General features: G+C 42.8%; 1 protein-coding gene and 1 long non-coding RNA gene across 2 annotated transcripts; one reads left to right on the top strand and one right to left on the bottom strand.

The window, feature by feature from the left end:
* Positions 1–874: 874 nt before the first annotated feature.
* On the bottom strand, positions 875–1931 carry LOC111070050 (ubiquitin-conjugating enzyme E2 E1). Its single transcript, XM_022360350.2, has one exon. The coding sequence runs from the start codon at positions 1815–1817 to the stop codon at positions 1005–1007; it is 813 nt and encodes a 270-aa protein (XP_022216042.1). The 5' UTR covers positions 1818–1931; the 3' UTR covers positions 875–1004.
* A 1442-nt stretch (positions 1932–3373) lies between these two features.
* LOC121404637 lies at positions 3374–4881 on the top strand. Its single transcript, XR_005968117.1, has 3 exons — positions 3374–3825; positions 3893–4185; positions 4264–4881. It is a non-coding gene; the product is annotated as an uncharacterized LOC121404637 (long non-coding RNA).
* Positions 4882–12457: the final 7576 nt, after the last annotated feature.

The following is a 12457-nucleotide window of genomic DNA, read 5'->3' on the forward strand; positions in this document are numbered from 1 at the left end:
AAAACCTGAGCATTGTCAGAGGGAGCGCGCGGGGTTTAAATTTTTTTTCGATTAAGTCTCTGTCCGCGACCCCGCTGCCCAACAGCATCGTCTGTTCGTCAGAGAGAATGTTCGACAAAGCGCAGCAGCGCACAGTGGGAATAGCTTGCCTAATTTTAAAACCAATAAGAGTTAAATAAATTGTTTCACACTGAAACCATTTTCAACTTTGAGTGCTCATATCTCCTAAACTAAAATTATTTTGAAAATTAGATTCGCTTAAACTCTGGAAAATTTTCTATTCAAATCTATTCAAAGCGTTCATAAAATATTTTTGTCTTTTGCCACCTCTTTTCGGCTGAGTACCAGCTGTGAATACACAAAATACAAACAAATAACGGTATCAATGTGCTGACTCATGCCAAGCAATGTAGTCGTTTTTGCATTCTTCCGACCTGTTCAGGACCGGCCCATCAATCCGGGGATCCTCCCTTTTTTCAGTCAAGTTCCCATCAATTTTCATTTAATATAAAAACATATACATTTTATGTTTGTTTGATTATGTTTTATGTTTCTCAGTGCCTATTATATTTTTTATACATTATTTGGAGTTTTGTTTTTTCAACAAATGTTTCTATCCGCCCTAGGCGGGGCCCTTGGCAACTACCTCAGGGCTGATCCGGCCCTGGACATATTCTCGTCTTCAGACTTCATATTTTGTTACTGTATTCTGTCGCTCGACTTGACGCGGGCCGAGGCATTGACGAAGCCGAAAGCATAGGCAAAGACTAGCCTAAAGGAGAATGGGAGAAATACCCCGCGCGCCCGTACCCTGAAGCGTATACGAAGATTGAACGAGCTTTTGCTCCTCATGCATCATCTTGGTATTGTGTTATTACATATTGATATCGAAATGGTTTATTGACCGCAAAGACAGCAGGATCTGAAGTTGTTTTTAGGTAGGACGGAACTTCGCTCCGTGATGCTTGGACAAATCTCCTCTGGTCATTCTTCGGTTACATCCTTTACATGGGCTCCCCAGGATTGTTTTGCTTATCTGTATCCTTTTGCTTCGCAAACTCCTTTGGCTCGTTCGGGTCCTTTGTGTTCTTTGAATCCTTGGACTCCTGGGCCTCTTTAGGCATGGCAAAGCGCTTGGTCCAAAAGCGAGCGACCCTGTCGTGCTCCAGGCGATTGGTCTTGTACTGATCGGCAATGCACATCACCAGCGGGTCCTCTGGATTACACTCTCCCAGCAGCAGCCAGATCGAGAGCAGCACTTTGGCTACATTCATCACCGGCGACCAGCGCTCATTTAGCACATCCAGACAGATGACCCCCACGCTGTCCACGTTGCAATGGTAGATGAAAGTCGTGAAGCGGATACGCGGCGGCCGGAAGGGATAGTTCAGGGGAAAGCGGATGTCTAGCTTGAAGTGGCCGCCCTCGTAGACGGAACCGGCGGGACCGATCACGGTTGCCGTCCAATGGAGCAGCCTGTCCATGCACAGATCGGCACTGCAATTAGGCGGCGGATTCTTGCGGATCTCATTCAGCTCTCGTCGCACCCGGAACGCACAGGTGCTTACCGGAGTGGCAGAGTCTGCTCCCAGTGGAGTGGATCTCCTCCGTTGACCGCTGGTGCTCGGAGCGTTATCGCCGTCCAAGGTATCCAGTGTGTCGCAGGAACCCTCAACCACTGTTCGAGGAGAAGCGGTTGTTTCTGTATTTGCGGTTGGGGTTGGGATTGCAGCGGAATTTGGTGATGAATATGTTGAATTTGAGGTTGAGGTTGTAGCTATGTCTGGTTTGGATGTAATGCGCCGAAGGAAAGACATGCTGTCTGATGAAAATCGAATTCTATTGTTTTTGTTTCTCTTTAATTTTGTTTATACTATTTCAAAAATATGATGTGTCTATTATTTGAATACAAAGCGTATAACGTATATACAAACATGTTCTTACGAGTATACGTAATTCGTATACATTCAGGAGATAACTAAATTTCCGGTTGACAGAACAGGGAAACTATGTACAGTGGTTGCTTCGGTCAATATATCATTGAGTTTTCCGCCTTGTTATCCCAACGGCCCACACGTCTTGGCACATGATTTGAGGTGACGGATCCGTGTACGAGGCCCTGTCCACCGAACAGGATCTTAACTCTCAAATTCGCTGCTCGAAATATGGGTACACCTATTCCAACTCGTACTTGCAGCACTGCTTTTGCTGGGCAGACATATGTATGTACAACACGGAGACAGATGGTGTATATGCTGCTTGAATATTGAAGTTCGTACATCATTTCATTTCTGTGGGTTGCAGGAAATATATCTTCCCTCTCTCCTTTGTACACAATTTAAGTTCATTTAGATTTGGAATTAAATTGGGCTTCGTATTTTTCACGCTTTTGGTAAGTTAGAAAGTGTGGGAACGAGCAGAGTATATCTAAGGAAAACGACACTCAATTTGCGGAATGCAATAAATTGAATGAAAAGTGTGAAAATGAAGAGGACTCATCAACATCAACACCAGCATCGGGGGCAACAACACTAACGACCAGGCGAAGACGAGCTCTAAGAAATCCAGAAAATGTAAATGAAAGTTCAAGAAAATGTAATAATAAAAACATCAGCATAAAGTGAAACGCATAAAATCCAATGAAATGTAAAAAGGGAGCCAACGGGCAGGCGCCTGCCTGACCTCCTCCGTTACGTGTCCTTGTACTGTTCCAGCATTGGTCCGGGTTCTTCCCAGGTCGTGGTCCTGCTCTGGGTCCTTCTCCTGTTGCTGTGGACTGGATGCAGAATACGGATACGGATGCGAGTGCTGGTCTCGTGTGAGTACAGAATAGCGTCGGGTAATCACATTGCGCTGCTCTGGCTGTGTCCTGTACCCGACAGGATATGCTCAATTGAACATGTTGATTGCTGAAAGAGAGAACCAGCCGGCCTCAACAACCAGCAGCCAGCACCACCTTCCATTCCCGTCCGAGCAAATGGGGAGTCAATTGAAAATCAAGTTAGAGCTTGCTTTAATGGAATTAGTTCTGCAGAGCATCAACAGCATTGGCATCAGAAGGAGCATGAGCAGGAGCTGGAAAGAAAGAAGCATCAGATGAGATGCAAAATATGCCGAGGCGAGTTCTGTACATCTGTGCAAAGCATTCCTGGCCCGGATTTATAATAAAACTCCCGAACCTCAACTTACTCACCTTTGTGGCAGCATCCATGGGTTCGTGCTTAAAAGGGGTACAGCTAGATAAGCACTTGCATCCCAATTGGAGCAAAGAAGCGTTGAAGAGTGCCTTTTGACCGACAAATGCCAAGGACGATCTACGATAATAACCGCAGGGAGCGCAATTTGTCCTTTATTATCCAGAGTAAACATTAAGTTCGTGTGGTGCGTCCCCAGAAAAGGAATCCGCAAAACGTCATTTGATGACAAACCTTAAAAACTTTTGCATGCAATATGCTTTGTGATTTCTTGTTGGCTTTTGCTGTTTGTTTCTGGGTTTCTTCCATGTTTTATTGTTGGTCGAAAAGTAATTTGTTGCTGTTGTTGTTGTAGCTCCAAGACGAAGTCCTTATGACGGCCTTCCGATATGCCATTAAGGATGAGCAGAATGATTTTCTCTTCCAAGGAACCACTGTGCTCGAGGTGGGCTGTATCATTGCCATTCTCTCCATGTGGGTAGTCCAGCAGGGAGCTGCTCGCGTATTTTCCGTGGACTCTTGCGCCAGACATGTGGTGCGTGAGAATCACCTCGATCATGTGATCGAAGTTATGCAGCATTGAGGAACTGGAGCTACCCCTAGTCGATGTCATAATATTGAAGTGGATGTGGTAAGTCCAAACTCGTTTCTGTTATTCAGTTGTAAGTTCCATTTTCTGCTCTGAATGGCCTGTCTAGTGAAAAGCCAAAATATAAGTGGGCGAGATTCGCCGGGCTGGATATGTGTCAGGCTGCTCTGGCAGTGTTTGCCGTACATTTCGACTTTTCCTTTCCTGCTGGTACCAAAGCGATGGTCGTCAACACCAGTCCATGGCATCCGACCACGCACTGGAAGCAGACTGTCCTCCACATCAACCAACATCTGCCAGTACACCCAGCCGATTATCTTCATTCTTCAAGCTTTATATACAGCTTATATCCAGCGTGCGCATTCTTGCGTGCGTTATTCTTGATGAAGGCGCTAATCTTACGTAAGTCTAAATATTAACCATAAATGTATCATTTTACATAAACATATTTTTAATGTATATGCTGTACATATGTTGCAGCTTCTAGTATTTACCCGCCAGAGCTGGAAATGACTGAATGAGTGCCAGCTTGAATGGTTCAGCGAATTGGTGCATGAATCATTGAATAAGCGCATGAAGGGCACTGCTATAAAGTGTAGCCAGCGGTACTCCACTCTCGACATCGAAATCGCCATCGCCATCGTCGACATTCGGTCCCCTGTCTGTGGACAGGACTGGGAGGCTGATGGGTGATTGGACGCCTGTGGTCCTGGCTCCCATGTGTGCGCCAGGCGATGGGACATGGCGTTGCCTTGTATTATGCAACTGCCTTTGTAGCTTAATTGAATTTAAGTGCGACGCACAATATGCAATATTGCAAAATGATTCATCACATATACACATGTATTCCCATACCCGTTCCCATTCCCATCCACATCAGCATCCCCACTCTGCAGAGTGCTCTTGGCCGAGGCAAAGTGCATTTGACTTTGTTGCACGATTTGTCGCCGTACTCGAAGCGTTGGCGAACCATCCACCATCTGCCACTTGCAAAACGTCAACTTCAACGGAGGCCCTCGACTGCAACTACTGCTACAAGGGGACTGGGTGGGTCGCTGTTATTATGATGTGCGCAACTTGACAAACTTTATTACCCGCCGCAGGAATAGTTTTATTAATTGCCTCTGCCGAAGATCGCAATCGCAGTCAGTCAGAGCCGTTACTGCTGCTGCTATTAAAGAAAGAGTAAACAATGTAATTAAATGTGAAATAATTCTATTATATGTATATTATAATTATTAGAGAGTTTCAGAGTATACATATTTATATTATATGATATATTTTAAATATTTTACTAATTGCATAATTTAATTCAATACCAAGTGCAGGGAATGCTGAAGTGAGTGCATGCTTTCAGATGCCCATTGCTACCACTCCCAGAGCTGTGCTCGACTTCAGAACATCGCTAAATGACGCTTTAAAAAGTTAAAGCCCCTCTTCTTCCGTTCAGTTACGGCACATAAACAAACAGTGCTAAACAAACAACTCCAATGTACAGTCTCACCTTCCTGCGGCCTCGTCCAGTGTTCGTTCTACGCTGCTCCGTAGGATAGCAAATAAAATGCACTGAGCGAAAATCGATGTGCATAAAATAGTAGCCAACAAGTGAGCAAAACAAAACAAAACAAAAAATGCACACAAAACAAAAAAAGTCTGAAGCGATGAAATAAGAAAGAATAAAGAGGAGAGGCAGCAGGAAACTTGAATCAGTCGGGTCCACATTAGGACAGGGACAAATGCAGGACCGGGACCAGAACTAGGGCTGACATTGTACGAAAAAACTGTTTGGTTGAAATGGCGGATGGGGTCGGCTCACACAACAAATGTACGACAAAAAGTACGACAAAAGAAGAGGAAAATTTGTTTGGGCCGCTTTAGGCGACCAACGCAAACACTTTTAGTTGTTGTTAGTGGCTATGTCGAGTGGATCCTCCACGGACTAGTCTGCTATGGTCTGGCCATGGTCTGGTCTGGGCCTGGTCTATCCTGGCTGTGGCCCTATCTTTGTCTGGTGGCTATTCCTGAAGGTGTCGCCGCGAAGACTTGCAAACTATGTACATGGCGGTAAATACTCCGCACGCCACGTGGCCGATACCGCCGGCAACAACCAACCACTCCCGATTGCTGCTCGGAGTCTTTAAATTTACTGTCCTCAGGCAGTTCATATGGTGTCGCGGCCATTTGGGCGATATGTTCCTTCTGCAAACTTTTTCGAAATGTGACCAAAAAAGAAAAGTGAAGCAAACGTTTGAGTGCGCAGGGTTCTACTACTACGCTAGAGAACTAACATTTCACAAAAATTCCATTCGGAAAGGTGGTCAAGAAATTAATGACTCTTTATACCTGTACTCAAACAAGAGTTAAGGGGTATATTAGATTTGTGGTAAAAGTGGATGTGTGTAACGTAGAGAAGGAAACGTTTCCGACCCCATAAATATATATTCTTGATCAGCATCAAAAGCCGAGTCGATATAGCCATGTCTGTCTGTCCGTCTTGTTGAGCGCCTAGATTTTAGAGACTATAAGAGCTAGGGCAACCAAATTTGGTTTCCAGACTCATGTGATATCACACTGCTACAAGTGTTTTTCAAAATTTTCCCCGCGCCCCCTTCTGCGACCCCAAAGGACGAAAATCTGTGGCAGGCACATTTTTAAAGATACGATAAAACTAAAAACGCAGTATCGTAGAGAATGCCCATATCTACCAGAATGCCCATATATGTAGAATATACAAAGTATATGTAGATGTAGATAATAGATGTAGCAAAAAAATTTAAACATCTACATATACTATGTTTAATGTAAATATGGACAATAGCTAAGCCACTAATATACATATATACATGTATATATCTCTATGTACAATATATATATATATATATATATATATATATAAAAGTAAACGAGAAGGAACGTGTGAGTCGCTTCTGGGGACGCGACTCTACTTATACCCGTACTCAGTCAGTATATGCATTTTTGAGCATGATTTTTTAGAATTTTAGAATTTAAAAAAAAAATTTTACATTTTAAATTTTTTTGCTACATTTGTTATCTACATCTCATCTACAATGTCTATTCTACATCTAACATGTAGATTGTACATGTACCATTTAGATTCTACATCTCCTCCGCTAGGGGTTGCTCGCGCACTGAACGCGGCAGAGTGTGCGAGCGAGAAGGAAAATGAGTTGCGTTGTTGGAAGCGGGAGGGGGAGGGGAAGCAACTGAAAATGAATTTCATCATTCTGGCTATAATTATGATCCGATCTAATTCAGATTCGGCAATCTGGTAGATATGGGCATTCTCTACGATACTGCGTTTTTAGTTTTATCGTATCTTTAAAACTGTGCCTGCCACAGATTTTCGTCCTTTGTGTGGGCGGAAGGGGGCGGGGCGAAATTTTGAAATACACTTGTAGCAGTGTGATATCACATGAGTCTGGAAACCAAATTTGGTTTCTCTAGCTCTTATAGTCTCTGAGATCCAGGCGCTCATCAAGACGGACGGACGGACAGACGGACAGACGGACAGACGGACGGACAGACGGACAGACGGACATGGCTATATAGACTCGGCTATTGATGCTGATCAAGAATATATATACTTTATGGGGTCGGAAACGTTTCCTTCTCTGCGTTGCACACATCCACTTTTACCACAAATCTAATATACCCCTTAACTCTTTTTTTAGTACGGGTATAAAAAGTATATATATATATACATATATGTATGTAAATACGAACATCTACAAAGTTTTATTGATGTTGACAATAATGAATACGAAACAATACGAACCAATACGAAACGCGTCTTAAACACAAACAATATATGTACATACATATGTAAAACTAACACGAACAAAATTAGACACAAGCACACCAGTTGCAGCATGTTGCTAGGAATTTGGCAACATTTTGCCAGCATCATGCTGCTAGGAATTTGGCATCATTTTGCCAGCATCATGCTGCTAGGACTTTGGCAGCATGCTGCTAGGACTTTGGCAACATATTGATGTTGCCAGCAACGTGTTGCCAGGATCATGTTGCTAGGACTTTGGCAAAATATTGATGTTGCCAGCCAGATGTTGCCAACAACATGTTGCTAGGACTTTGGCAACATATTGATTTTGCCAGAAACATTTTGTTAGGATTTTTTTTGTATTTTGCCAGCAGCATGTTGCTAGGACTTTGGCCAAATATTGATGTTGCCAGCCAGATGTTGCCAACAGCATGCTGCTAGGACTTTGCCAACATATTGATGTTGCCAGAAACATTTTGTTAGGATTTGTTTTGTATTGTTGGCAGCAAAATGTTGCTAGGACTTTGGCAACAGATTGATGTTGCCAGCAAGATGTTGCTTGCAACTTTGGCAAATGATTGATGTTGCCAGCAACATATTGACGTTGCCAGCAATATGCTGCTAGGACTTTGGAAACATATGGACGTTTCCAGCCTCATGTTGCCAGCAGCATGATGCTAGGACTTTGGCAACATATTGATGTTGCCAGCATCATGTTGCCAGCAATATGTTGCTAGGACTTTGTAATATATTTACAGTGGGTTTGGATTTTAGATTGTACATACATAGGTACATAGGTGGATATATTGGATGCATGGTGTGCAAAAGATTATGGTAGCATACATATTTTCTGAAGAAATTCTTTGAACAACCTTTTTCAATTGATACCTTAGAGGATAGTGTGATACTGTGATGAAGTGTGATGTACCCACCAAAAGGCGACACCCCACCCAAGCTTAAATTTTAAGTTCGATCAAACGGAACTTGACTATTAGCAGAACTCTCGATTTATTCGATTGCCAGCAGCGACGACAGCATCTGTAAAATGCAATTTTGAGCTGTTATCAAATAAGCCGAGGCTAATAATAAATTGAATCAACTTTAATTCTTATTAAATTTTTTGTGGTACGTCTCTGGAGTAGGACATTGCTCTGGTCTCCCGTTTCCGCTTTCCGCTTTTCTCCACACCGTTGCGAGCTGGCAGCATCAGTGGGTAGCTTCTGGTTGTAATCGGGGAGGGCAAGACGCACATCATTTCACGCGGAAATCAAAGACGCTTCCTTATTTTTCTTTAGGTTAAATTGCAGGAAATTACTTTCCAGTGGCAGTGCCAGCAACTTCACCTCGTCTCCAGAGTATTTTTCATTTCTTTCAGCGCACTGCAATTTTTAATATTAAACTCCAGACAGGTAAGCAGAGAGCCACAGCCAAATCCAGGAACGAAAACGGAACATCCCTTGACCGCGGATATTGAGAGCAGCAGCAAAATCCTACTGCTACTTATCGGGCTCAGAGCTCTTTCCCTTTGGCGTCGTTGCCACGGAAATTCATCAAAATCATATAAACTTATTCCCTGTTTGCTCTCTACCCAGCTATCCCATCCCATCCCCACTCATCCACCCACTTATCCATCCGTCCACCCACAGAGCCCTAGACCCCCTGCTCAGCTCCTTCGTAAATCTCATCACAAATCGCGAGTGCCTCTGCGACTCTGTGGCACTGCCAGCATTGCGGTCTGTCGTTGGCCAAAAACTTTGCATGGACCATCTGCATGTTTTCTTACACGGTTTTCCACGGTAATCTGCTTGTTGTTGTTGGTTGAGCTGCCAGTGGCACTTGAGCAATATTTGATTTTCTTCTTTGATGCCATTAGTTATTCTTTCATTCGTTTTGCTTGCCCTTTTCAATCGAGTTGTAATATTTTTGTAGGCAGTTTCTCCAGTATCAGAGATATCTCTTTGTCAGTCGGCTTGTAGATACTGCATGAGGAACAAATGCCCATTAATTTTTCGTTTGACGCTTCTTTAACTCTTTTTAAAAAAGCTCGGAAATGCTACTATTAAACGAAGCTCTACGTATGTATATGTCTAAAACTCTCGATGGATCAGGGTAGGGTATTTAATGCATGGACCTGTCTATAGTTGGGATTTCATATTTGTGTTTTTTTTTCTCATCGTCCCTGACCCGCCTTTACCTATTTGTAATCGCAGTCGTAGTCCCGTTGTCCGTATCTCGGAGCTCTCAACGATAAACTTTTGTAAATGAAATTGCAAAATATATTTATTTTGCCCAACCCTGCTTCTGCTTCTGTTAGTGCTGCTGATGCTGGGCCTGCTCTCGTGCCACCTTGTACTCTCTCTTTTCGTCCACTTGACAGCTCAAGCAGATAATGCGTTTTGCGACTGTTGCATTGCTGTGCCACCGAACGAAACGGAATGGATTCGAATGGAATGGGTTTTGAGTGGAATGGATTGAAATGGTTGGAGGTAGACGGTCAGGACGGGCCTGGGTACGGGCAAGCATCCCTGCAGGTGCTTAGAAACCATTCGAGTAATCAAAGCTCGACTACTTACAATGCCAAACCAGTCAAGGCAGCATCAGAAGCATTGCCACCCAAAGCAATCAGATGTCGGGCGCAGGGAGCACCTGGAAAAACAGTTTCCAGTAAAACCTATCCTCCCACGCCTCCCCAATGTGTACAGTGAGTGGATAAACAAAAACAATCACAGGTGTATATTTACTAGAGATGTGCAATGGGTCGTGACTCCAAAGGAAGTGATTGATCTGACGGTTGGGAGGAACAGACATCGACGTCTCTCTCTACTGATGTGTGTCAAAGAGCTGGCTGTCACAAAGCCGAGGGAATCGTGACACCTGGGAAATCCAATGTGATCGTATAGGTGAGAGACGTGATTTTATGGAACAAAAGTGTACAGAGGTATGCATGGCATATGTACATACGTATTTAGATGTACTACTTGATCTCTAGCAAACATTCTTTTATGAGCATCGTGACACGACCTACCAAACCAGAAACGCCCACGCATCCACACAACTCGATGGCGTGCATTTCGGGGTCGGGTCGCATATGAAAAATGTTGCTACCATGCTACACACACACGGTGAAAGTGAGGTAGAGAGAGAGAGAGAGAGAGAAGATTAGAAGAAGTGGTAAGGAGAGAGCGCAATCTCAGTTGCATTTTAATTACCGAATCAGTAATCAGAGAAGCGGAAATACTTATGAATTTCTTATGAGTGTTCAGCAGAACGTCTCCTTCTGCAAGACAGCGCCCACGCCGCAGTCGAGGATAATTTCAAACCAGTCTGTACGTTGTGAGTCGCGCTCTTCATAATACCCTCTACTTAGTTTATATATTTATATTAGTATATACATATGTATTGAAATATGTACAATATATTGTACACGTTATTAAACCATTCTTTCTATTTTCTTTATTGCTGTTCATAAAGCGACAGATTAATTTGTCATGAGAAAAGACACAGCGCATATTGGGGAAACATAGAGAGAGAGCTACAGCGATTCTCTTTGCTTCCGTTTTTTATATATTTTTACATACTTAATATTGTGGATGATACGTACAGGTTTGATTTCTTACAGGGTTACCTTTTATAGTCTCTAAGAACTAGGCCTTAATAAAACAGACAGACAGACATGTCTATATCGACATGTTCTTATACGCTTCCTTCTTGTGTTACATATGTATGTATATCTAGTCGAATCTGTTACACTGCTATACTCTTTAAGTACCAGGTATAAAAATATGGAAAAAACGAGAAGGAACGTGCGAGTCGCTTCTGGGGACGCGACTCTACTTATACCCGTACTCAGTCATCATATACATATACATTTTTGAGCATATGATTTTTTAGAATTAAAAAAAAAAATTTTACATTTTAACTTTTTTTTGCTACATCTGTTATCTACATCTGCATATATTATGTATATTCTACATCTAACATGTAGATTATAAATGTACCATTTAGATTCTACATCCCCTCCGCTAGGGGTTGCTCGCGCACTGAACGCGGCAGAGTGTGCGAGCGAGATGGAAAATGAGTTGTGTTGTCGTGGGCAGGAGGGGGCAGGGGAAGCAACTGAAAACTAATTTCGTCATTCTGGCTATAATTATGATCCGATCTGATTCAGATTCGGCAATCTGGTAGATATTGGCATTTTCTACGATACTGCGTTTTTAGTTTAATCGTATCTTTAAATGTGCCTGCCACAGATTTTCGTCCTTTGTGTGGGCGGAAGGGGGCGGGGCGAAATTTTGAAAAACACTTGTAGCAGTGGGATATCACATGAGTCTGGAAACCAAATTTGGTTGCCCTAGCTCTTATAGTCTCTGAGATCTAGGCGCTCATCGGGACGGACAGACAGACAGACGGACAGACAGACAGACAGACGGACAGACAGGGCTATATCGACTCGGCTATTGATACTGATCAAGAATATATATACTTTATGGGGTCGAAAACGTTTCCTTCTCTGCGTTATACACATCCACTTTTACCACAAATCTAATATACCCCTTTACTCTTTTTTGAGTACGGGTATAAAAAAAAGAGCAACAACAATTTTGGCAAAAGTAGAAGCAAGAGTGAGAGCGAAAGGTAGGAGATGGGGGTGTCTCAGTTGTAATGGTATTTCCAGTTTTCTATTTTACGCTTCCATTTCTGCTTCGTGTTTCAGCAGAGGGCAGGTGAAAAAGTATTGGATAGTCGAACGTAATAATTTTATACAAAACAGGATCTTTTATCAAATTAAATTATTTTTTTTCTCTTAAAAATCGCAATGAAAAAGCTCTTAAAACAGCAGTAAACTGGAATGTTATTGATGCGTCAATACTCAAG

This window comes from Drosophila obscura, unplaced genomic scaffold (assembly GCF_018151105.1).
Source record: "Drosophila obscura isolate BZ-5 IFL unplaced genomic scaffold, ASM1815110v1 contig_28, whole genome shotgun sequence".
Lineage (NCBI taxonomy): Eukaryota > Metazoa > Arthropoda > Insecta > Diptera > Drosophilidae > Drosophila > Drosophila obscura.